This window comes from Puma concolor, chromosome D1, assembly GCF_028749965.1.
Source record: "Puma concolor isolate L17-30 chromosome D1, mPumCon1.1.hap2, whole genome shotgun sequence".
In the NCBI taxonomy this organism is placed as follows: domain Eukaryota; kingdom Metazoa; phylum Chordata; class Mammalia; order Carnivora; family Felidae; genus Puma; species Puma concolor.
This window is the reverse complement of record NC_141676.1, coordinates 50,638,188-50,665,280: the sequence shown is the minus strand read 5'-3', so window position 1 is coordinate 50,665,280 and position 27,093 is coordinate 50,638,188. Positions and strand designations below refer to the sequence as shown.

Below are 27,093 nucleotides of genomic sequence, written 5' to 3'. Positions count from 1 at the left end.
ATACTCTGTATTGGTAGGGGCGTGGGAAAACAGGGTTTCTCATCTACTTGCTTTTTTTATTGGATCACATAGGACATCAAAAGGGAATTTATTTGTTTAATTTAAATTTTAGTTAACATACAGTGCAATATTGGTTTCATGAGTAGAATTCACTGATTCATCACTTATCTACAACACCCAGTGCTTATCACAACTGCCCTCCTGAGTAGGGGTACCTGGGTGACTCAGCTGAGCATCTGACTTCGGCTCAGGTCATGATCTCACAGTTTGTGAGTTTCAGCACCGTGTCAGGCTCTGTGCTGACAGCTCAGAGCCTGGAGCCTCTTCGGATTCTGTGTCTCCGTCTCTCTCTGCCCCTCCCCCACTCATGCTCTGTCTCTCTGTCTCTCTCTCTCTCAAAAAATAAACATTAAAAAATTAAAAAACAAAAGACAAAATGAAACAAAAAACACAAAAAACCCACAAATGCCTTCCTGAGTACCCATCATCCATCTAGCCCACCCTCCACCTTCATTTACTTGAGCTTTTTATGGGAGGGTAAATTAGCAATAGCTTATCAAAATAGATAATTCACATTCTCTCTGACCAGTAATTCCACTGTTAAGAATTTATCCTATAGATATGATAATACAGTATGCATATCTACAGCATAGATATAATACAGTACATGATAATACAGTAAATATATATTTATAAGAACATTTGTTGCACCACTGTTTGTAACAGAAACAGTCTGAAACAACTTAAATGTTCCATATTCATATTCATAGTGGACTATTTAGAAAATAATAGTGTCCATAGTTTGGGATATAATGCTGCTTTTTAAAAAATAAGGAAATCTTTCCAAGATATGTTAGATAGAAAAGAATAGCATGCATAATATGAACTTGCTTGTGTAAGGTATGTATATATATGTAATTATATAGAATTTTTTTAAAAGAATGCATAGAGACTTAACAATGGCTATCTTTAGTAAGAGGGAATGAGGGGGATGGAGGAAGAAAGTTACTTTTCCTTTTTTGTTTACCATTTAAATCACTTACCATGGATAATCCTAACTATTACCTTTATACAAGTAGTAATTAATGTAAATTACAGCAAGAAAAGAAATAATGTAAATTGCAGATACCAACATGAACTCTAGCACCCAGCAAAATCACCAAACTCGTCCTCATGGGTCTCGATGAGCCCAAGGCAGCAGCATACCAAGGTAATAATGACCACTGAAGTAAGTAACTGTGTGCCACTTTACAATTTTTCCTAAAAGTCATCTCAGTGATTTTCTTTTACACGTGCAGCAACTATACAAATATACAAGGTTTAGTGCTGATATTCTTATTCTTCAGGGGAAAGCAGCCTGAGAAAGTTAGTAATTTACCCTATGCCAGAAGTGTATTTCCAATTGCCTGCCAAGAATTTCTAGCTAGAGGTGTTGTGGAGCCTCCAATAGCATATTGTATATTTGAAAGTTGCTAAGACAGTAGATCTTAAAAGTTCCCATCACAAGAAAAAAATTGTAACTATGTGAGCTGATGGATGTTTTAACTAAACTTATTGTGGTAATCATTGGCAATATATACATATGTGAAATCATTATGTTGTACACCTGAAATTTATATAATATTATACATGATTTATATCTCAGTAAATCTGGAAAAATAAAAACAAAGTCGATATATTCCAAACCAACATTCTTCAAACTGTGTACACCTGGCTGTACATGAAGACTTTCAAAGGGATGTGTAGGCAGGGATAGTCTGTGGGGAATCTATTTCAAGACCCCCAATTTCCAATGATCTATTCTTTTTCAAAAGATTGGCAGTAATCTTTTCTATGTTCTTTTTCTTTTTTTTTTTTTTTTTTTTTTTTAAATTTTTTTTTCAACATTTATTTATTTTTGGGACAGAGAGAGACAGAGCATGAACGGGGGAGGGGCAGAGAAAGAGGGAGACACAGAATCGGAAACAGGCTCCAGGCTCCGAGCCATCAGCCCAGAGCCTGACGCGGGGCTCGAACTCACGGACGGCGAGATGGTGACCTGGCTGAAGTCGGACGCTCAACCGACGGCGCCACCCAGGGGCCCCTATGTTCTTTTTCTTAAGTCAGCTTCTTCCAATTCTCATTACTGTATATATATTTGTGTGTCACAGAATGCTCATTTATCTAAAATATATAACAAACTCCTATAAATCAATAAGTTAAAGACCTAAAACCAAATAGAAAGATGGAGGGAAAAAGCTTGAATAGATGTTTCACAAAAGAAGATTTAAAAAAGAAGAAGATATCGAAAAGGCCAACAAGCACAATTAAAGTGGTTAATTTCATTTGTCATTCAGTAAGTGCAGAATAATTAAGGAATCTACTCCTGAAATCATTGTTTCACTATATGCTAACTAATTTGGATGTAAATTTTAAAAAATAAAAAATAAAATTAAAAAAAAACACACTCTCTCTCTGTCTCTCTCAAAATAAATAAATGAACTTAAAAAAAAAAACACAATGAGATGCTATTATATATCTTCCAGAGTATCTAAGTTAAAAATATTGACAAAATAAGCACTGGAGAAGATGAGGAGCAAAACTAGAACTCACACATTGCTGGTGAGTGGTAAGCCCACTCTGGAAAAGGGAACAATGGAATTTTCTAGTTGGGGATAGAAATGTTCTATATTTTGTTTTGGGTGGTAGTTACAGAGATACATACATATATAAAAATTCATCAGGCTATATACTTAAAATCAGTGTATTTTGTAGTTAAGTAGATTATGTCTTAACAAAGCTATGATGAATTTAAAGATCAATTTCATAGCTTCACAGATATTACTTCATGTAGTTTAATCATTTTTACTAATATATATTATTCCATTGTTAGACCATACCACAATGTATTCATTCACCAAACTGCCTTTGGGCTGATTCTGGGATTTTGCTCCTATATACACTTCTATATTCCTGGTATATAAGTGCAAGAGTTCCTCTTGGGTATATTCTTAAGAGTGAAATTTCTTGGTTGTAGAGTATGTGAATGGTTAGCTTTATAGGACGGTGTCAGACCCTTCTTCCTTTGTACCAATAAATACTCTCACCAGCAATGATTAAGGGATATACTTTATCTACATCCTTTCCAACTCCTAATATTGTCAGATTTCTTAATTTTTGGTTTATCTCACTAAAGTCTCAATTTGTATTTCCCTATCACTAATGCAATTGAATATCTTATCACATGTTCATTAGCCAAATGTGGGTCATCTGTCATGAAATGCCTGGTCCTGTCTTTTGCCCATTTTCTACTAGGTTGTTTGCCCTCTCTGTATTGATTTGTAAGAGTTATCTAAATTTCATGATATTAACCCTTTGTTGATTATTTGGGTTACAAAAAGCCTTCTCCTAGTTTATAACCTGTTAACTTCACCTACAGTATTATTTTATGAACAGAAAAGTTCTGAAGATTAATATTTGTCAAGTTTATCCATGATTTCTTTTATGTTAGTGCCTTTGTTATCTTGCTAATAATATCCTTTCCTATACCCTCCAAGGCGCCCAAATTTTTCTTCTATATTTTCTGCTAAAAGTTTCAAAGTTTTAGTGTTTAATATTTAAGTCTTAGATTCATTTGGAGCTGATTTTTGTCTATGATGTGAGATAGGAGATAGGATGTGAGATAGGAAAAATGGATAGGTTATCCACTTTTTTTTCATATAGATAACCATTTATTCCAGCTCCATTTATTGAACAGTTTCTCTTTTTCCCACCAATCTGCCATATGACCACCGTCATAAAAGTCCCAGGTGTCTGGTTCCATGTATATTTGAAAATATTTGTATAATTCCTTTCATTTGAATGATAATTTGGGTGGATACAAAATTCAAAGTTAAAGTTCTTTGTCTTTTTTTTTTAAGTTTATTTATTTATTTTGAGAGATATAGAGATAGCACAAGTCGGAGAGGGGCAGAGGGAGAGGGAGACAAGAGAATCCCACGCAGGCTCTGTACCATCAGCCCAGAGCCTGACGCGGGGCTCGAACTCACAAAATCATGAGATCATGACCTGAACCAAAATCAAGTCTGATGCTTAACAGACTGAGCCACCCAGGTGCCCCAAAGTTCTTTGTGTTTTAATATATTTAGAATATTACTCGATTTATGCGCATATCCAACGTTGCTCCCCAAAAGTAAGATGTCAATGTGATTCTTGCCCTTTTTCATATGATTTGCTATTTCTCTCTGGGAGTTTTTAGAGTTTTTTCTTTGTTTTTGATGTTCTTAAATTTCATTATGCCTCTTTTGTCAGTTCTTCCTTATCTCTCCTATTTAGGATTCTTCCATTTGTTGAAATCTGAAATCTTTCTTTTTTCTTTAATGCCGATTATTTTATCTCTATTATTTCTTTAAAGATTTTCTCCTCCTCCTTTTTCACTTTTCCTGTCAAATTCCTATTATATGAATTTGGGCACTTTTACTTTTAACTCCACATAACTTTTTTCTCTCTCTTTTTTTTTTTTTTTTTGTATGTTCAATTTGTGTATCTTCCTGCTTCCCTCTGTAAAGTTCTATAATCTGATCATCTAGTTTTTAAATTCATTCTTCAGCTGCACTCATTTCACTATTAATTATATAATTGCATTCTATATTTCAACTATTATACTTAAATGGTTCTACTTGGTTCTGTTTTATTATTTCATATACTTGCTTCATATTATTAACATCTTCCCTTATCTCTTTTAGTATGCTTACTTTGTTGATTTTCAAATTTTGGACTGCCTATTCAAAACTCTCCTAATGGTGTCTGAAACTTGGTCTGTGATCTCATCTTCCCCAGGGAATACTTGTCCTTGGGAGGACAGTGTATGGTTCTAAGGCCAAATCCAGGTCCTCAGCCCAGGAGTTTAAGGAAAAGTAGGGGTAAGAACCCTGAGCACCAAAAACATGCCCCCTCCAAGCTATTCCTCAGTCCAGGGCTTCATCCTTATCAATCTTCTCCCAGGAGAAATGACCTTAGGTACTCCTAAAAGTATAACCTTGTATCGTTGACACTTTCCCCCTTCATTTTACTTGACTTTTCCACAGTATTTGACTCTCTTTAGCAGTCCTTTCTTGAAAACTTTTCTGGATTTTTATATTACCCTGGCCTGGTTTTTCTCTTGTCTCTGAGTATCTTATGTTTGTGAACTGCCTTCCAGGGTCTAAATTTCTTTTCTCATCCTTCAGATATTGGCATTCCATACTCATTCCTCTTGTCTCCTCTCTATATATACTTTCTCTAGATGGCTCTCAGGTCTCTCTCCAGCACACACCGTTCTGCTAAGATCTAGCTCCACCTCTCACCCCACCTGCATGGACACATCCACCTCAAGGCACCACAGGCTTTTCAAAGTTTATATGTTCCAAAGTGAAAATCATCTCTTCCCCCACCTCAACTTTCTCACTGTCCCGTATTCTCTATTATCCATCAAATTTCTAAATCAAGAAAATCGTTCACCTCTGTATGCTACCTGTCATTCTTCAAGGGGAAATGGGTCAGAAAATGTTGGTTACCTATTTAAAAGTTATTCCTGACTTTTTTCTTGATAAGAGTACTCTGACTTCTTTTGTTTTTGTTTGTTTGTTTGTTTGTTTGTTTGGATGTGTCTAGATCAAAAGGATAAGTTATGGGTTTCTTCAGTCTTGGCCATCCCATTCATTTTTGCCAGATAGTCATTTCCACATCCTCTCCTAGACCTAGGAATGGCCCATGTGATTCACTTTGGGCCAGTGAGAAATAATGAGAATTTATCTGGGTGCCATCTTGATAAAGTTTTTTCCTTGGTAAAACTGGAGAAATGTATACTATGTCTTTGTCCCCTTTTTTCCTTCTTGAGATACTGTCATGTGAGAAGGTGATGCTTGGACTGTGGCAGCTATCTTGCTACTGTTGGAGAAAAGTCTTAGGATGAAGGCTGGTCCGGTAAAGATGGAGGCACACAAAAATGGTATAGTGTCTGTGAGTTGTACTGTGCCCAAGTGGAGGACTCCAGAAAGCTACTGGCAGCATAAGTGTATCCAAAGAACTGAGAGGGGCGCCTGGGTGGCGCAGTCGTTAAGCGTCCGACTTCAGCCAGGTCACGATCTCGCGGTCCGTGAGTTCGAGCCCCGAGTCAGGCTCTGGGCTGATGGCTCGGAGCCTGGAGCCTGTTTCTGATTCTGTGTCTCCCTCTCTCTCTGCCCCTCCCCCGTTCATGCTCTGTCTCTCTCTGTCCCAAAAATAAATAAACGTTGAAAAAAAAAATCAAAGAACTGAGAAAGATTAACAAGTTAAAGTATCAATGCTTTCTAGCCTTGGTAGGCATATTCAATTCTGTGCACCAAAATGTAAGGGAAGGAAAACAACTTGGTGGAGAGGCATAAAGAAAATTAAATGGCTAGAAAGGAAAGCCTGCTAAAACACTGAAATATTAGCAACTATTTGTTAAAAAATAAAATCTTAAAGCCTTAAAAAAATAAATAAAAGTATAACCCACCAGTCCTGGAGCTTGGAGTTCAATGCGTAGGGAGTCAATGCTGAACACCAGTCACTTCCCACCCCTTTTCTTTAGCTTCTCACTCAAAACAGGGCTTTAGTGCTGCTTTGATTTTATTCCTTAAGACCTCTGTGAGGGGACAGGTATCACTGTCCCAAGGCAAAAGAAGAGAAGCAAAATGGGAACTTGGATTTTTTTTGTCTTCCTATTTTAACTTCCTATCCTGGCTCCTGGCTGCCGCCTCACCAATCGTACACACCAGCTCCAAATGAACCCTTTCTTTTCCCAAGAATTTCTCATAGTATTCTCTGTAATCTTGTATCATGAGGTTTTTCTCTAAAGTTACTCTAGGTTTAATCTTCAGAGAAGATGCAGTGTTCTGTGCTAATTCAGCATCTTGGGAAGGAACAGAGCCTTTTGGAAGTGGCCTCTCCCTGGGTGGTTTTTGACAATTAACTCAAACAGATTTAAAGAACTGAGTGACACTGCTGTGTCAAAACTCCTTCCAGGACACCTGGGTGGCTCAGTCAGTTAAGTGTCTGACTTTGGCTCAGGTCATGATCTTGTGGTTCACGAGTTTGAGCCCTGCATTGGGCTCTGTGCTGACAGCTCAGAGCCTGGAATCTGCTTCAGATTCTGTGTCTCCCTCTCCCCCCACCCCTCTCCCACTTGCACTCTGTCTCTCTCTCTTAAAAGTAAATAAACATTTTTAAAAAATTAAACACACACACACACACACACACACACACACACACACACACACACACACACACTCTCCTTCCATTCCCATCTACTTATTTATGTAAGGTCCTTGGTGCCTGTATCTTTCAAAACTAAAACAACAATACAATTGGTGCTGAATGCTGTCTCTAACAGTAAGTAATATTCAATCATGGATGAATAAACAGTTTGGGGGAAAAATGCAGCTTTATCCATCCACTAAAGAGATGCATTTCCAATATAATTTTACTTGTGATGCTTAATAATTTTAACAAATTATAATTATGGTCTCTTGATCAATTATGTATTAATAAACATAATGATAAATCATTGTTAAATAATTTTTAAACATTTAAAGGTTTAAAATTTTTAAAACTTAAAATCACAGGGAATAAAAACAAAGTATTAAATATGTATTTGAACCTTTTTTTTGGAAAATGAGACAAATGATAGGATGATTAATAAAAACCTTTCAAGTAAAAATATATATGGATAAGATTCTGTGAAAGAAGTGGAATAGAAATACAAATTCAAAGGAAAGAATGAATAACCTAAAGTTTCTGTTATAAAAGAGTTCATAAGTTTTTACAAATGGATAAGATGAATATCCTATACATGTAAAAAACAGTATTAGTTTTATTTTTGTCAATATTTGTAAAACATTATAGCCTTTGAAATTAAATTTATGATGAAAAATTTTTAAGCTTGACCTACAAAGATCTTCAGAGATTCATAATTTTTAAATATTGTTAGAATCACTCAAGCATAAAAGTTTGAATATACAATTCCAAAAAATGCCTCATTCTTTTTCCAATCTACGAAACCAGCAATTCTCCTAGACTTTCTTTTTGTCTTACACCACTTTCCCAGTCACCTGAAAAAGTTTTGATTCCTTGTACTCTTTTACCTAACATTCATACTTATTTGAAAAATTGTGCTGATTTTCTTCCCAATGTCTGATTTTTCCCCTCCTCTCTGTTCCATTCTTTTTGCCCAAGTTCCGATCTTCATCATCTCACCCACATCCTATTTCGGTGCTCCAGCTGCTGCTTGCCCCAAGCAAACCACACCACGCGCTGTTGCCAGATTATTCTTCCTGAAGTTCTGTCTCGCCAGGAATCCATCTACCAGCCCACTAACTGATGGAGCTGGCCTGTGAGGAGTCTCAGACACTTGGCTACTTGTCCCCGACCTGCTCCAGTGCCCATCCTGTTTCCATTCAGACCCTGATCCTCATTTTATCTCCCCACCAAGATCCTGCTTCTGCCTTTTAGCCAAGTTCCCTCAAGACCTTCAACTCAAATGTATTCCTAGGGCTTTTCCAACTTCTTACTATCTCAGGCAGGACACTCCATTAGAATAGGCATTCTCCCCTCAGAATCTAGACCACAGACCTCATCCAAGTCCACCCAAACTACCCTACAAGGGTCGGAGGGACAAAGAAGAAACTCACATAGGTTCAGCTGTGATCAGGGTACTTCATTGCCTTCCATTAGCAACCCATTGTCAAATAAGCTGAAAATAAAGTCTTCTCCAGGTAAGTCAAGGTCTAGAGCAAAACAGTTCTCACCTGCCTTCATGGCTTAATTTCCCCCTACTTCCCTACATGTCTTCTACGGTTCTAGAAAAACAGAATTACTACTATATTTCATATTCTCTGAACATAGTACACATTTTTTTCTGTCTCTATATCTTTGTAAAGTTCTTCCTATCTAGAATCCCCTTCCTTCTTACCATGACTGTAACATTAATTTCTACTTTCACCTATTCTTTCAGAGCCAGATCACATATTACCTTCACTTTAAATAGTTTCCATAATCTGCTAAAGGGAATATTAGCTCTCTTCTTAAAAATCTAGTACTACCACTACATTATATAGCACCACATTACTACATCATATGTTTTATCTTACCATATTATATAATATTATACAGCACTATGTTGTATAGTACATAAAGAATACATGTTATTATATACTATGTGTAATATATACACATACATACACATTATTATATATTCATTCACTGCCTGTAGTTTTGTTTTAAACCCTTTACTAGGTTGCGGGCAACCTGTGGGCAGGGACTGTGCCAGACTCATCCCTGTGTCCTCCACAGCACATAGTAGTATTCAATAAATATTTATTGAATTATTAAGTGTATATCAATCATTGCATATTGAATAAATCCTCAAGGCTCCTGGCTCATGGGTTCCTTTGTAACATAATTTTCATAAAAACCTTCATTAAATAGGGCCTCAACATATTCATACACATAAGGTAATTCACAATTTAAGAATAACTAAATATAGTAAAATAAAGGTAAGAGTCTTAACATATTGGGATGAAAATATACAGTAGAGAAAAAATGCCCAACAATCAGGCATCAGAAAAGTTTCACTCTCTTAACGTAGAGTGTGTATGTTAAGGCTAAAGGTCAAAAGCTGATGACCAAAACCTGGATAACAGCTTGTAAATTAATGAACAAGGGTCTTGTTCACACACTAGAAAAAACATTTTAAAATTAGCCCCCACACTTTGATGACAAGTGCCTTCACAAAGTGTGACCATAAAGCAAAAGTACACTGTACTTTGTGGTAAATTACTCAAGGTGAGAGGCTGCATTCTATTTATCTTTGTACCCCTATAATGGCTGACGGATTAAAATCCAAAGATACTTGTTAAAATCAATAAAGACATTTAAATGACTGCTGTGCCATTTTTAAAAAGCCACCTTGCAAGACTGATGCACTACAACAATAATTTCCTTCATTTCAAAGAGTATACGTTGTTCTCAACTATCTATGACAGCAAGTTAAAACTTTTTTAGACTGGGATTCACGTCCTGTCACAATTTTCTTTCCTTTTTTAAAAGTTCATTTCCCACTTCTTTCCTTCAAGCATTTTATCTGCCAGTCAAATTGAACTTCCTTATTTTACACTTGCTTGCCTCTATACCTCTGGTCATTTGGCAATTTCTCATGTCATTTATTATTTTCTTCCCTGTATTGTATCTTACACATAGCTTGTCTCCCTTACCAGATTCTAAGTTCCTTATATCAGATTATCTATCCTTAGTTATATTTTTATATATCTTTATATATCTTCAATTATATTTTATTACCTAGCCTAACATGGTAGAACCACACACACACACACACACACACACACACACACACACACACACTCGGTCAAAGGAATTACTGAATGTATGAAGAATACCAACAGGGCTCAAATCTGGAAACTACTTTATGACAAGCCATAGAATAAAATGTTTCCTTAAATTATAGCTGGGTTCTTAAATATAAGTAGGCATTAAAAATACCTTGGAAACGTGTTAAACATGCAAATTCTTGGTGTTAGTTATCAGAAGGGGGCTTGAAGGAATACCAAGTGGCAACTGTAATTACCTAATAAGAAGGAGTAAACTTCTGAACCACGTTGAGAGTAAAGAGAACAGAAAGGAAGAAACAGACACAAGAGGATCCCAGGCACACTCCTGGCAGTAGGAGCCATCATCAAACTCTTCCTTTGTAGGAAAAGCATTTCTTGGCTGGTTTTCCTTACATCTAATCTTTGACTTTTGAAATCAGGATGACAAATGTATTTATTTTAAGTTCCATTCACTTAAATGTACATAGAGAAACCATGACTATTTTTCTCAGAATACTTTTCAGATATATACCATATTTCAAAATGCACAATACATAGGCTGAACCATAAAAACTTTTTATCCAATAAAGCCCTTTGAAAAAAATGTCTCTACATGTTAGATATTGCAAAAGATAAGCTCTGCTTATAAAGCAGCCAGGTACTGAGAGAAGTAACGTATTCTTTTTAGATTATTTCAAACAGAGGATATGAATTATAGGAAGACTTCAAGTAGCTAAGAAGAAAAGAGTCTTTTTGCCTTTCAGAAGTTTATGAAATGCCCATATTCCAAACTTCATACACTGAACTCCTTAGGGTAGTCTGATATAGTACACGCTATCTGTCACTTCTCTACCCATTTGGCAAAGACTACATAGAGACAAATGTTACAGAGGCTCAAAAATGGAGACTTCTGGAAAAATGACCAAAGCCAGAAATAAAGTTGTACTAATTAGAAAACAAATAATTAAATGGCCAAACCCGAATGTTGTGTGATGCTGAAAAGAGATAGATTTCTAAGGCACACCATCTGTTTTACAGTTTTTGATTTTGCTGTACTACAAATCTACTCAGAACAGTTTTGCCATGATCTAGCTGCTAGCTCATTTGCACAATTACTTCAGGCCAGAAAAACTTATTGCACAGAAGCATTTCAGAGATCAACACATTCATAGAAGAGGGCAGATAGAAATCAGCTTTCAGTGAAGACTAGTTTCTGAGCCCTTGAAGGAAAAAAAAATATTATTCAAAAAAATGATTACAAATTGCCAAAGGAAAATGAGAGAATTGAAAGGAACAGTGACATCACTATAAATTTCTGATACATATCTAAACTGACCTGGGTCACCACCAACCCCTCTGTTGGCCAGTCTAATGGAAACTCATCTCGCCTTGACCTCTCAGTAGCATTTACCTGGGAGCTAAGCTCTCACTTTGTCAATCCTCTCACTTAACTTCTCTGGCACCACTCTCACGATTTTCTCCTCTTCTTACCTGCTATCCCTCCATAGCCCCCACTGCTAGCTGCTCCTCTTCTGAATGCTGTAGTGTCTCATGGCAGGGTGCTGGGGCCTCTTCTCTTTTCTATCTGTATCTTCTTACCAATTTATCTCTTCAGCCCGATGACTTTACATGGCATCTATATACTCATGATTCCCAAACTTCTATCTCCAGCTTGGACTTCCCTAGCTCCAGACTCACATATCCAATGATCTATTTAATATTTCCACCTGGATGCTAGGTGTCTCAAGCTTTGCACATCTAATATGGAACTCTTGAGTCACCATCCTCCCCGCAGGAAAAAAAAATCTGGAAGTCATCCTTGACTCCTCCCTTAACCTCTTTCCTCATCTAATCCACCACCAAGTCCTGTCAATTATACCTAAAAAACATGTCACATGTATTTCTCTCCAACTCTATTGCTACCACCCTGTCCAAGCCACCATCACCTTGCGACAATACCACTGCAAGGTACATATATCATGTATCTCCAGTACCTAGCACAGTGTCTAGCAAATAATAGATGTACAATAATTTCTTCATAGATGAATACTGCTTAGCAATATTTCCTATGTGTATTTAGAAATCTCCAATCTCAGTTCTTTTTTTTTTTTTTTTCAACGTTTATTTATTTTTGGGACAGAGAGAGACAGAGCATGAACGGGGAAGGGGCAGAGAGAGAGGGAGACACAGAATCGAAAACAGGCTCCAGGCTCTGAGCCATCAGCCCAGAGCCTGACGCGGGGCTCGAACTCACGGACTGCGAGATCGTGACCTGGCTGAAGTCGGACGCATAACCGACTGCGCCACCCAGGCGCCCCAAAATTTTTTTTAATGTTTATTTATTTTTGAGACAGAGAGAGACAGAGCATGAACGGGGGAGGGCCAGAGAGAGAGGGAGACACAGAATCCGAAACAGGCTCCAGGCTCTGAGCTGCCAGCACAGAGCCCGACGTGGGGCTTGAACTCATGGACCGTGAGATCATGACCTGAGCCGAAGTCGGATGCTTAACCGACTGAGCCACCCAGGTGCCCCTCCAATCTCAGTTCTTAAAACATTTTCTGAAATACCTACAGGCTTACTCATTTATTGAATCATTCACTCATTCAGCAATTATTAGTTGGTCTTAGGCTCAACAACATATTTTGCAGTGTCTTCAAGATGGCAGAAGTTTGTTTCCAGTTTTTATGAAAATCTCTGGAGATGGGCAGTGAAAGGCTGGCATGGCAGCTCTGTGAACTAAGAGCCCTGATTCCTTGCATCTTATTGCTTTGCCATCCTCAGTTTATGGATTCCACTTTATGGTCTAATGTGGCTAGTCAAACAAAGAAGATGGGTATGAGGAATGCCATACTCTTTCCATTTAAGGACATTTCCCAACAATTGCTCCTACTTCCCCCAACATGATAACTAACAAAAACTGGGGATGACTAGCAAAGAAGACCAGATAGCAACGTTTCCAGCTGCAAGTGAGGATCCTCATACCAGAGAATAAAAAGAGAATAAATATTAAGAGGTAAGTAGCTGTTTCTTCCAAGGTTCCTATTGTGACCAGGTAATGTTCTCAGTACAGAAATACAAAGCATGGTAAGATATAGGGTCTATGCTGAAGGCAGTTAGTCTAATGGGGGAAAGCAATACGCAAATGAATAATTACTCAAAATTTCAGGCCAGGTAACAGCCACTGTTAGGAGATCTTGGTTTTTCCAAGTCCCCAAAGATTCCTTCTATCCAAAGAGCTGAAAGAGAAGCGGACAGTTCCAGTGCTTTACGTCACTGAACTGTACAGACTGCTTCAATATTCCAGTTTTCATAACGGGCATTTCTCAGCTCTCTTCTACAGGACTTGATATGGCATGGAGCAAAGCAGAGTTCATTTAAACCTCTGTAAACATATAGAAACAACTGTGGTAATAGTTTTAATAATTTGAAAATATCCATTTGAGAAATGTGTTAAGGTTCAATAATTTCTTTTAACTTGTCATAAGATGAAACTAATTGACTATTTTAAGACTATACATAAATGACAAGGCCAAATTAAAAAAAATAAAAAAGCAATGATAGCACGTCAAAAAGAAAAAAAAAGAAGTAATACTATCACTTACTGTTATCCACTGGTTATCTAGAAGTTCCTTAGCTGTGATTCTGTGAGCAGGGTCTACTTTCATAAGTTGTTTCAACACACTTTTAGCTGCAAATAAGGGAAAATCCTGAAAATCTTATTTTAGCTACAATTAATACATTTTCCAGTTTATTTAGAATAAGGTCTATGTGACCTGAGGGAATGACTGCAATTATAAAATAAATATCATCAGTATAAATGGTTAATAAACAATGTTTCACAGGCCTACAGTGAGGTTTTATGGCCTGGATTAGCTGGTTTATGGTCTATAGTAAAAATGAGCTAGATGATTGGCAATTTCCTCTTCAATTTTTACTGTGTATTTTCTGTTTTTGTTGGAAGTTTTGACAACAACAATCACAGTGAAGAGATCACTATTTCTACAAGTAAATAGTGTTTATTTCTACGAGTAAATATAATGATTAAACAGATCTCGAGTATTTGAATTACTGGCCAAGTTTCTTATATTACATAGATTTCCTTCAGTAAATAATAACAGATCTATACTTACCACAATCACTTATGGAATCCCAGATTGGATCTTCAAAATGTAGTTCTCCCTTTCTTATTAGCTCAAATAGCTTCTCTTCTGAGCTTGCCAAAAAGGGTGGTTCTCCACATAATCTACAACAAAGGCAATGATTTTGTTTAGATTTTTAAAAAATGATCAAAATGATGCTATTAAAAATTAAGTTTCCATAGGACTTGGAAATAGTGGTGCTTCAAATTTAAATAAAGGATAGCTAGAGGTGGGGATCTCTCTAGATGTACAAACAGGAGAAAAGGGTTTTTGCAAGATCAGTGCTAGGCCCTCTTTATAGACCTTGAAATCTCCAGATTAGCAAATGGCCCAAAGGTGTTCCAGATGGGGGAGAACTAAGCTTAAATAGGGCCAAAATACAGGAAGGTGTGAGATTTTAAGTACGCAAATAATAGTGGAGGTGAACTTCAACGTGAGAGAGGATAATGTAATGCTTTAAAGGACATAATTCAAACTGAAATTTGAGGAAAATATACTGAGTTTTCAGAGTCCAATGAGAGTTGTATCCATGGTAAAATACTACACAAATGTTAGTAAGAATAAACCAAGAAAAACCCTGGGCTGTACAGGCTCTGAGTCAAAGCCAAAAATATATTAAAATCACCACAACTCTTCAAAACTGGTATACAAAAGGAAGACAACCTGGATGAGGAAAGTCAGATGACGATGATTTGACCCTTCAGTCTAGAATGAAAGCTGAGTTACGTAATCATCAACATCAGTAAAAACCATTGGCAGTATATATAAAGTCAGCATGGCTTGTTGCACATTCTGTAATACAGGGACTATGTGTCTTCAGACTCTTTTCAAAGGAAGTACTGTACTATATTTTACAAAGAGCACGGCAAGCCTATGCTTCAGTCAGTAATCCAGACCAAAACTATAAGAACTCGTGTAAAAGCTGAGTTCCAATTCTTCATAATATATTCTCAACAAATGTTACCCATCATCTTTACTGTCAGTCCCAACTTCTGAGTACAACCCTATAGACAACAACCAGATTTTGCCAATGACAACCAGACAGGAGCTGAACCTGGGCTCATCACATAGGCAATACCATATGCCTGTTCTTCAACTCTCAGGATTATATTTTTCCACTTTGTTACTGAAAGAATAAAATGGCATAATTATATTACACTCCACAAATGCTAGTCTATTATGTCCATAAGTATAATGATCTCTAAGTTTCCCAGCAATTAGATTTTTACTTTGACTTTTAAAGTTATACTGTGGAGTTCTTTTAAAATCTTCACTATGATCATTTTTGAATAAATCTAAATTTGATAAATAATTCACATGATAAGGAGGATGGTGATGATGATTTTGTAGGGAAAAAAGTTGCTTTCATCCTTGTAGTTGATCAACCTAGGCTAGAAAAGAGAACTCTTCATTTATATAGCTTCTTGTTAAAAGACCAGTACTTATCAAGTTGTTCTACAGTCTCTTATTTTAATACTTTTTATTTCTCCAGCTCATTCTGACCCTTCTCTCTCTGATCTTATTTGCCTATTGTTTAGTTTCAAAATGCAATTAAAAAAAAAGCTAGATAAATAGTCTTACGGACAATTACTATCTATTATAACAAGTACAGGACAGCAAGAGTCCAGCTCATTGAGTCTGTTAACAACCAGTGATATGCACATTCACCAATTTCTTAGCTGCCCCTGCATTGCCCGACTCGCATGCCACTATAGCTTAAGGGCTACTTTTTAAAAAATTCCACTTTTTTTCTGTCCTTTGCAATTTTACTTACACAAAATGTATCTAATGGTTGGTCAATCAGCAGCATATGAAATTTTATGACAGCAATTTTCTGCACATCCAGAAAAGGGAATCCAAGACATGAAAAATGCCTCTTGAAGCCTTTCTATTATTTTCTGTTGCCTTCATAGGAATCACAACAGCAGAGGATAGTACCCATGAAGAGTGTTTATGTTAATTTCACCTTGAGGAAGTACGTTATCATTGTCCAATTAAGCAGAAATGAATCAGGGGTAACTGATAAACAAGAAAATAACCCCCCTGGAGAAGGTAATATGTTTGTGCCCTTGGTGAAAGAAATTATCTATAAGAACACTGGCTCAGGCAAATTAATGAATAGGCACTGATTAGCTAAGTAAGAGTCTAGTGTAAAGAAAAAAATATGTCATTATGATGATATGCAGTCACGCTCTGAAGCAGAAAAATTCAAATTATATCTTTAAGAAGGAGAAAAATTTAAGATATGTAATACACTATCACTTTCTTTAACAACAAATTCAAACTAAGAAGGCAGCAAATACCACATGAATTGTGTAATAATAGATTACATATATTATGTTTGACTTGTCTAGAAATTCTTACAAGTATGAAACACTAATTTAAAATAGTTATATTTTTAATTAAAAACTAAGGCTCAGAATTTTTATGGTATGATTGTAATCAGCACAAAACAATGATCAAAAACTTTGTGAATATGTTTATACTTCATGCAATCTGAGCAGTGATGTGTGTTGACCATCTGAGTTACAGCTACAATCACATCTTCCAATTTCTGCTGCCTGTGTATTCCACTTCACAGAACTGTGAAAATGTAACTACTGTGATGTCAATATTTAGAAATGATCTGGAAGAGGTAGTACACAGTGAAATCTTCAATATGACCATAAAACTAATGTTGCATCAGCATAAAAATGTTCATACTCACCAAGAGGCAGAACAATGGCCACTAACTTTTCAGAACACCTCTTAGATAATTCGCTTTAATTCAATTTAACAAACATATATTGAGCACTGACTACATACCTACCATTGTACCAGATACTAGGGATGCAAAGATGAATAATATAAGATCTCTTCCTTCATGGAATTTAGAGTAAAGAAAACAAAAACAGAAAACAAAAACATACTCTAACAATTATATTCCAACAGTTTTAAAAAGTGCTATGAGAACACAGGAAAGTGAACACTTCCATCAAATGTACACATGTGCAAACTTTCCTGATGAAATGTTATCGTTTTTCTTTCAGTGTTGTTGTTTTGCGTGCATTTTTGTATGTTGCCTTAACTCCTCTTTGGAGTGTAGGAATGTATATACATAATGAATGCAGTAGCTCTGCTGGGGTAGATGGCAGGAGTTAGGGAAACAGAAGGTGTTAATGTTTGAGCTGGAGGACCCAGGAGAAAGGTTAGTAGAGAAGTAAAAGAACATTCTAAGTAGAAGAAACTGCATGAGCAAAGACCCAGAGACATGTGATACACGGTATGTGAATCAGAAAGAGTGGCCTGAGTGGCTATAGCATAGGGTAGGTGCATGGAAATGCACATCTAGCCCAAGACTGGAAAGACATTCTGGAGCCAGATCATGAAAAACTTGCCTTTATGCCGTGCTGGGATGCTCTGACGTTTTTCTATAACAAGGGAGAATTATCAGAGGTCGTGAATCAGAAAAGTAGTACCATCAGATTTGAAATTTAGAAAGTCCTGACAGCAATGTGAAGGATGAACTAGGGAGGGAGACCAGGGGCAGGAAGAACAGTCAGAAAGACAATGTAATATTCTAGAAGACAGATCATAAGGAGAAGTGATACCAGTGAAGAGAAACCAAAGAATTTCCTTTTCAAAGGGAAAGTGAACAGGACATGGGGTTTGATTGACTTCTGAGAGTGAGAAAGAAACAGTGATGTTTTCGGTAGCAGTAAGAAGATCAGGAACTATGGAATACTCTCTGGATCCCGGGATGAACCTCTGTCTAGTTAGTGTCCACTCCTCACATACGCCTAAGTGCCAGGTACCAGTACCTGTCTCTACCTGATGAATCTCTTCAGAAAATACAAAGAAGCTTTCTGGTTTGTAGCAAAGGATCAGGGAGGTGTTAAGCAAGAGTTCACTCAGATCATGTCATGTATTCTAGCATTTATAGGTCAACGAAAAGCAAACCTGTATGTTATAAATTTATAGTATTAAAAAAATATCTAATGGATGTAGCTAACAACTAATAAGAGAGCTTTCAGAAGTACTTCCCAATTGTTGTTTCAGTCATTTTTTTAAAACCTATATTGTTGAATCTTCATTTAAAATCTATATAATTCTACTGTTAGGGACTATCCATTCATTTTAAACTGTACCTTTAGCAGGCTACTTACAGAATGTACATTATGACACCTATGCTCCAAATGTCACACTGCTGGCTATAGTCGTGGGCATTGATAACTTCAGGGGCTGCCAAATAAGCAGAGATGAAATAATATTAATAATACAATAAATGAAGTTTAAATGCTTAAACACAAAGCATGAAAAATGTGCTGATGTGTTGTAATTTATTCCCCCACAGGGAAAAAGAGAACCAACAGCAGATGTTAAATGAATAATGTACAGGCCTTAACAATTGATGTCACTGTACCCTCACTCCTGTCATTTAGCTTCTAATGGAACGACGGCATAAACTGTGTAACTAAATGTACTACTCTTCATTCCTTTGAAATTGTTAAGAAATGATTTTGCAAAGACCGTGTAAGTTATAGTAGAAGACAACAATATCTCAGTTCCTTTCCAAAAATAGAATTGAATACGTGCCTGAAGTGGATATAATTTAAAGCAAGCCCAATATGTGGAAATCTGGATTCACAGAGAAACTAAGATAAATGGTTATAAATCATTTTAGTAAAATAATAATAATAATAATAATAATAATAATAATAATAACAACAACAACACCAACAACACAGCACTCCTATGACAGGACACAAATTATTTTCCACACCTTCTAAATGAGAAAACTAAGGTGGCAAAGAAAGAGCTCCTACAACCTAACTTGATCAAAACGCCAACTAGGAAAAGGATCCAGGTACTCTGAGTCCCCAGTTCTGTGCTCCGTACTTTACAATGTGTTCACAATAGGGCTCCTTTAAACAAGCTTCTCAAAATAGTTGTTTTTCTTTCTTTTATTTTTTGTTTTCTTTTCTTTTTTCTTTTTCTTTTTTTCTTTTTTTTACTTGAAGGGAGCACAATTTAATGATTAGATTACTTTATAATGGCTGGCTTTTAAAATGGCTTTAAAAATGTCCCATATGATATTTCAGGAATAGTCTATTGTGCCTCTATGGTTAGGGATCAAATATCTTTCCTTAAGGAAAAAGAAAGAATGAAACAGTTATAAACAGAAAAATAAAATATAGCTGTATATATTTCAATAGAACTTTAATATTTACAAAATACTTTCATATAAATTATGTTATTTGTATAAATCATACTATGAATCTTGGGAGATGGGCATCTGGCTCACTTTGCCAGTGGGGAAACTAAGGTTCAGATATATGAAATGACTTGCCTAAGGTTACACAGCTACAGAGTACCTCCCACATAAAAGGTGTTATTTTAGAAAAGTTTCATTCTCCCGCCCTGCCCCAGACCCTTCTTTTATAACTACTAAAAGCAAATGGAATTTCACTTCTTCTGCCTGTTGTCAAAGGAACTAAAAAGCAACAAAAAGGAACCAAAAAGTAAAGAGAAGAAAGAATGAATAAAGGTTCAACTATAGATAATTAACAAAACTGAGTAATTCATTTCCAAATCATTGAAAATTAATTAGTATTTTCCTTTAAGTAGCTACTTATATTCCTCAACTCTACTTAAACTCTTTAAATACTGAATCATTAGAGTTCAAGTCGCTCTGTGGCTTTGAGTCAATGACAAGGGCAAGTCTGTGATTTGATTCCATGAAGGCCCTCCACACTGGGTGCCCCACAAGGCAAGAGCCGGGATTCTGGGCCTTCATCTTTCAGAGCCATCTTAATTACCGGGGGCGTTTCCACATGCACAGCCATCACAGCGCTCACAGGGAGGCAGAGGCCAGAATGACGGTGCCAGGGAGCCATTTAGGAAGTCAGCAAAGCTCTACAAACCATCTGTCTTCTCTCTTGTTCTCTCACTTGTTATCAGTGTAGACAGCTAATAAGCAGGCATAAAACTCAGGGTGCTTGGATATATTTTCCCCATGTAACTACAGACCAGATGTCTTTTGCCAACAGGAGGATATGAACAGAATCTAAAGTAGCCTTTTCCCAAATAAGAGAGAACAGTTTCGAAACTTTATATATCAAGTAGGAAAAAAAAAAAAAAAAAAAAACAGAACTAAGTATACTCCTCAGCAATAGAAATGAATAATCCACTGACACGACATGGGTAAGTCTCAAAATCATGACACGGAACAGAAGACAGACACAAGAATGTACACTGATTCAATTTAAATAAAGTTCTAGGCAAGAAAACCTAAGATTTAGTGATAAAAATCATCAGTGGTTGCTGGGGTCTGGATGGGAGACTGACAGAGAGCAAGACAAAGGAATTTTCCAGGGCAAAAGCGATGTTCTATACCTTCATCGGGGCGGTGATTATATAAGCACATGTATTTGTCAAAATGCATTGAACTTTACACTTAAAATCTGTGCATTTTATTGTACATAAATTTTATTTCAACAAAGATGTTTTTAAAGAAATCTATAAAAGGTGCTAAAAGATTTGTCAAAGCTCTATCTTGGTGGATGACTTTAATAACTCTCTCTCTTAGAAGTCAACAGAAGCAAACAAAATTAAATTAATAATATGCAAAGTCTGAATCACAAAGGTATCACATTTGACTTTATAAATACACACACAGAGACATTTTTTTGGTCAACAAACCAGGAATATATATACTTTCTAAATATCCAATGCAACATTTGCAAAAACCAACTATGTGTTCAATCACAAAGAACAATTCCTACCTAGAAGCCAAAAACCTTTAAGTCACAATTGCTCAGGACAATGAAGAAAACCAGGCAGAAAAACCAAACGGCTAGGAAAACTAACACATATTCACATGAACATCAAACATATCCCAACCACCTGGGAAACTCTAAAAGCATTTCTCAATGATTCTTGGATTAAAGACAAAAACTAAAATTATACACTATTAAAAAATGAATAATAGTTAGAAAGAAAACTGTATAGGAAAAGAAATGGTCAAAGAAATACTCAGGAAAATATGTAGAAAATAAGAACGCTGAACATAAATAAGCATTTAGCTTAGGAAGTTAAATAAACCAAAATAAAATATAAAGAAGGAATTCAGAAAGATAAAAACAGAAATTAATGAAAAAGCCAATCAAATAACATTAGACTTGAGCTGGTTCTTTGAAAGCCCAATAAATTGTCCTAACCACTAACAAATCTGATCAAGAAAAAAAATGATTAGTATTATTACAAGAGCTTAAATTGGGCACTAAGTGTCAGGTAATGTGCTAAGCACTTTACATATATTTTCTCTTTCAATTCTCATGTCAACCTGATAAGAAAGACATTATTATTACCATCCTAAATACATCCTCTCCCCTTCCCTGGTTTATTTTTCTTTCTTAGCACTTGTCTCTAACATCCCAGATAATACCAGACGTTTTACTTTTTTATTTTGTTTAATGTTTGCACCAACATGACATTTTTTTCTATTTTGTTCACTGCTGTAGTCCCAGTACCCAGACCAGTTCTGACACAAAGTAGACCCTCAAAAATTGTTTGATAAATGGATGACATACTCCCCATTATACAGATGTAGACTGCAACAAAAGCAGTCAGGTTGTTTTGCCCAGGTGTAAGTGACAGAGCTGGAATCCCAAGTTAGGCCGGTGATGCAGGACATATTGCTAATCTGACATCATATGACCTTCTTAAAAAATATTAGGAATTATTAGGGGTATAGAACCACAGATACACTGGAGAATTACAAAACTGTAAGTGTGAGGTGCCTGGGTAGCTCAGTCGTCTAAGCATCCAACTTTGGCTCAGGTCATGATCTCGTGGTTCGCGGGTTCGAGCCCGGCACCGGGCTCTGTGCTGACAGCTCAGAGCCTGGAGCCTGCTTCAGATTCTATGTCTCCCTCTCTCTCTGCCCCTGCCCCACTAGTAGTCTGTCTCTCTCCAAAATAAATAAACATAAAAAGATTTTTAATTAAAAACAAAATTATAAGTGAATATAATATGCACATTTATGCCAATAAATCTTAAAATCTCAACATAATGAACAATTTTCTATCAAAACAATTCAAGAAGGTGTGGAAAACACGAAGAACCCAGGATAAATTGAAAATATAATAGAAACTTAACCTACCAAACAGAATCAGGGCCAAAAAAATTTAAGGGGAAATATCATCAAACTATTAATGAATAGATAATTTCTGCTACTTTGTGGTTAATGAGCAGATCATTTTATTTTTTAAATGAGGCTAGCATAACCCTAACATCAAAAAAGACAAGGGCAGCACAAAAGAAAGCAAGCTACATTCAAAGCTCCTAAATAAAGTGGTGACGAGTTGAATAGAGCAGTATATTAAACCACCTGGAGTTTAATCCAAAGGTGCAAGGATAGCTCAGCATTTTAAAAACCAATTAATGCAATTAGTCTGCTAATAAATTTAAAGAGAAAAAATACATAATCATCTCCTAGGTACAGATTTGAATAGACATTTCATCAAAGATTATGAGTGACTCACAGCTACGTGAAAAGATGCTCACCCTCATTGGCCACTAGGAAAATTAAATTAGCAAATTAAAAAACCACAATGAGATACTACTTCACACCCACTACAATGACTATAATTACAAGGAAAGGTAATTATCAAGAGTGAGCAAGGACAAAAAGAAACTGCAACCCTCATACCCACATGCTAGTGGAAAGGTAAAATGCTATAGCCACTCTGAAAAACCACTTGGCAGTTTCTTGAAAAGTTAAACAGAAATAATCCACGACCCAGCAACTTCACTCCTAGGTAGCGCCCAAAGAAAATATGTCCACATGAAAATTTGGACCCAAAAGTTCATAGCAGCATTATTCATAATAGCCCCGAACTGGACACACTGCATGGCCATCAGCTAACAGATGAACAAAAGGTGGCATGTCCATGCAACAGACAACTGTTCAGAAACATAAAGGGACAGACTACGGCTACAACAGGAAGGTACTGCAAAGACATTACGCTTCAGTGAAAGAAGCCAGACATAAAAGACAACATATGGTATGACTCCGGTCAGACGAAATGTCCAGGAAAGGCAGATACAGACAGGCAAAAAGATTAGTGGTTACCTGGGGCTGGGATGGGAATGAGATTGAGTACAAATGGGCAGGAGGCAATTTTCTGGGATAGAATTACTCTAAAACTGGACTGTGGTGATGGTTGCACGAGTCTGCGAATGCAGGAAAAATCACTGAATGGTACACTTTTTATGGCATTTAAATTGTACTTCAGTAAAGCTGTTAAAAATCACACTTGGAAAAATGGTAAACTGTTGCTTTACAAAATATATTTAATCGGTACTCTTTATGATGTACCACTTGATGGCAATAAAAATGGATAAGAGATGGAAAGAAGCAAAACACACACATGATTTCAGCACGAATTCACAAAACCAATAATTAAGTTTGGGGTATGATTACCTAAGAGATATAAACACTCTAAGAAGAGTCCAGAAAACCAATAAAAACTATAATCTTTAAAGATAAGAACTGTGAGAAAAATGCTAAAACAATGAAATTATTTGACCTAGGAAAAGAAAAAGTAGCTTGATTACAGGGCCATTAAGTCAAATTACAGCAAAATCAGACTGCTCAGGTTTTTCTTTTTCTGCTTTTTTTTTTTTTTAATTTTTTTTTTCAACGTTTATTTATTTTTGGGATAGAGAGAGACAGAGCATGAACGGGGGAGGGGCAGAGAGAGAGGGAGACACAGAATCGAAAACAGGCTCCAGGCTCTGAGCCATCAGCCCAGAGCCCGACGCGGGGCTCGAACTTACGGACCGCGAGATCGTGACCTGGCTGAAGTCGGACGCTTAACCGACTGCGCCACCCAGGCGCCCCTTTTTCTGCTTTTTTTTAAATTGAAGTATAGTTGACATACAACATTCTATTAGTTTCAGGTGTATAACATAGTGATTTAACATTTATATGTGTTACTAAATGATCACCACAATAAGTCTAGTCACCATCTATCACCACACAAAGTTATTACAATGTTATTGACTATATTCCCTATGCTGTACTTTACATACCCGTGACTTAATTTATTTTATAACTGGAAGACTGTACCTCTTAATCCCCTTCACTTATTTTGCCCATCACCCCCAAAACTACCAGTGTGTTCTCTGTATCTACGAGTCTGTTTCCGTTTTGTTTTGTTTGTTCATTTGTTTTATTTTTTTAGATTCCACATTTAAGTGAAATCATATGGTATTTTCCTCTCTCTGTCTGACTTCTTTAACTTAGCATAATGCCCTCTGGGTCCATCTGTGTTGTTGCAAACGGCAAGATTTCATCCTTTTTCATGGCTGAGTAATTACACATACTCAAACATACCACATCTTTATCCATTCCTCTATCGATGACACTTAGGCTACTTACATAGCTTCGCTACTATAAATAATGCTGCAATGAACATGGAGGTGCACGTATCTTCCCAAGTCCGTGTCTTCGTTTTCTCCAGGTAAATACTCAGAAGTGCAATTATTGTATCACATGGCATTTCTATTTTTATTAACCTCCACACTGTTTTCCACAGTGGCTGCATCAATCTACATTCCCACCAACAGCATACAAGGCTTCCCTTTTCTCCACATCCTCGCCAATACTTACTTGTCTTTTTGACAGTAGCCATTCTGACAGGTGTGAGGTGGTATCTCATCATGGTTTCGATGTGCTTTTTTCCCTGATGATGAATGATGTTGAGCATGTTTTCATGTGTCTGTTGGCCATACGGATGTCTTCTTTGGAGAAGTGTCTATTCCACTCTTCTGCCCACTTTTTAACTGGATTGCTTTCAGTGTTGAGTTTTAGGAGTTCTTTCAAATTGCTCAAGTTTTAACTACATTAGTTGTTCTACTCCTTTATATAGAAAGATCATTTTAAATCTATGAACTTACCCATATAGATAGGAGTCCCACATGTGGTCTGCAGCATGGCTTCACTCCTACCCTGCTTCTTCACAGCTAAGCCAAAATCAGTCACCTAGAAGAAGAAACCCAGTCACCTGGTTTCCTGTCCCAGAGTTCACTCATTCTGAAAGTAGGAGTTCTAATCGCTTCTCGGCCTTTTGGCTAAGATCAAGTGTGAAAGTAGGAGTTCCGCCGCATTGTAATTGCACTGTATTTAATTCAGGGATTCTTGAGGAGGGAGGGGTTTTATTTGTATTACTAATAAGGACTTTGCTTTCACTTCCCTTCCACCCCTCTTTGTGAAGAAGAAAAACCTTGTTGGTAAAGAGAAGGCTGGTTTCTCCTATCTGGAGCAAACACCCATGATATTGATTGATTGTTCCTTCTAATTAAACTTACCGGCTCAACATGGGAAGTTCTATTTTGAAAGAAGGCATTTAGCTTTTTCAGATTAAAAAAAAGTTATTTTTAAAAACCTCTTTCATTGTAGAATGCATTCTGGCCTTAGTAGGTTTACTCTCTATTTTTCTGACACTCAAGCTCTGTTCCAGTTTAAAGCACCGTTATAAATGCAGTCATTATCCTTGGCAGCACTCACAGAAACGGCCCCCTTTTTAAAATTATTTATAAGACACTATCTCTGGTAAATACCATCCTCTCTTTGCTATGACTTCCTTTGTGTTTCTAGAGTATACTAACTAAAACAATTATGACGCTATTAAAAACTACAAGAAGCAAATTAACAGGGAAAAAAGGCGACCGTGGAGCTAGAAATACACGGGAGGCCCTGCTGCGACTGCGCTCTTCCTGCTCTGTTCCAAATCGTGGTCAGGACACAGTCGGTTATTAAATATTCAGTATGTGCCCTTGGTCTTGTCTCCCAAGTTGGAACAGCCTTGGGCTGAAAGCAAAAAAACAGGCACATTTATTGATCATACAACCAAAGATAGGCTCGTGGTCCACAGACACTGAATGCAAAGTTTCCAGGGCCTTCTGGAGTAGAAAATGTTCCTATCAGTACGTGATACCACTATTTTTCTAAACAGAATGATCGATTTCTCCAGGAGTTTTCACAATTATCTCACTTGGAGGATTATAATATGTATCTTTTCTCCACAGAAAATCTACACAGATATCAAATATACAAAAGGTTTCACGATCAATTCAGTTCTTTAGAGAGCAATCATTCCCTCATTTACCAAATATTAAGTGAGCACATACTATGTTTTCAGACATTACTCTAGGTACCAACAATCAATAAAACATGTATGATTCCTGCCCTCACAGAGTTTAAAATGAAAATATTCAAGAATATTTATTTACTTTGGTAAAACAACAATGCTGTTAAACTCACTTATATTACATAGGGATTTAGCTTCTGCAACAAAGTGAGTTATTCACAGACAACATTTTATTCCTAAATTAACACATCCATATATTTTGAAAGCAGCCACTATTAAAGTGCTAAGTAATAAATAATGTATCCTATCATTTATTTGACATTAAGGAACACTTAATTTGAATAAAATCTTGAGGAATAAACACTTGGCACATTAATTGTGCTTAGGACATAAATATTAATACCCAGGAAAATTTTCAATGAGAAATACAGACTTTAGTGTTAATTTAGTAT

At 36.5% G+C, this 27,093-nt stretch overlaps 1 protein-coding gene across 4 annotated transcripts in view; it reads right to left on the bottom strand.

Annotated features, from left to right (window-relative positions):
- Positions 1-27,093, bottom strand: part of STK33 (serine/threonine kinase 33) — a 169,238-nt gene that overhangs the window by 24,629 nt on the left and 117,516 nt on the right. For all 4 annotated transcript variants that reach the window (XM_025928519.2, XM_086678048.1, XM_025928518.2 and 1 more), the window contains exons 8-11: positions 25,449-25,533; positions 18,650-18,725; positions 14,496-14,608; positions 13,968-14,053 (exon numbers count right to left, since the gene is read on the bottom strand). In XM_025928519.2, coding sequence (XP_025784304.1) covers positions 13,968-14,053; positions 14,496-14,608; positions 18,650-18,725; positions 25,449-25,533 — 360 coding nt within the window. The remainder of the gene's footprint in view (positions 1-13,967; positions 14,054-14,495; positions 14,609-18,649; positions 18,726-25,448; positions 25,534-27,093) is intronic.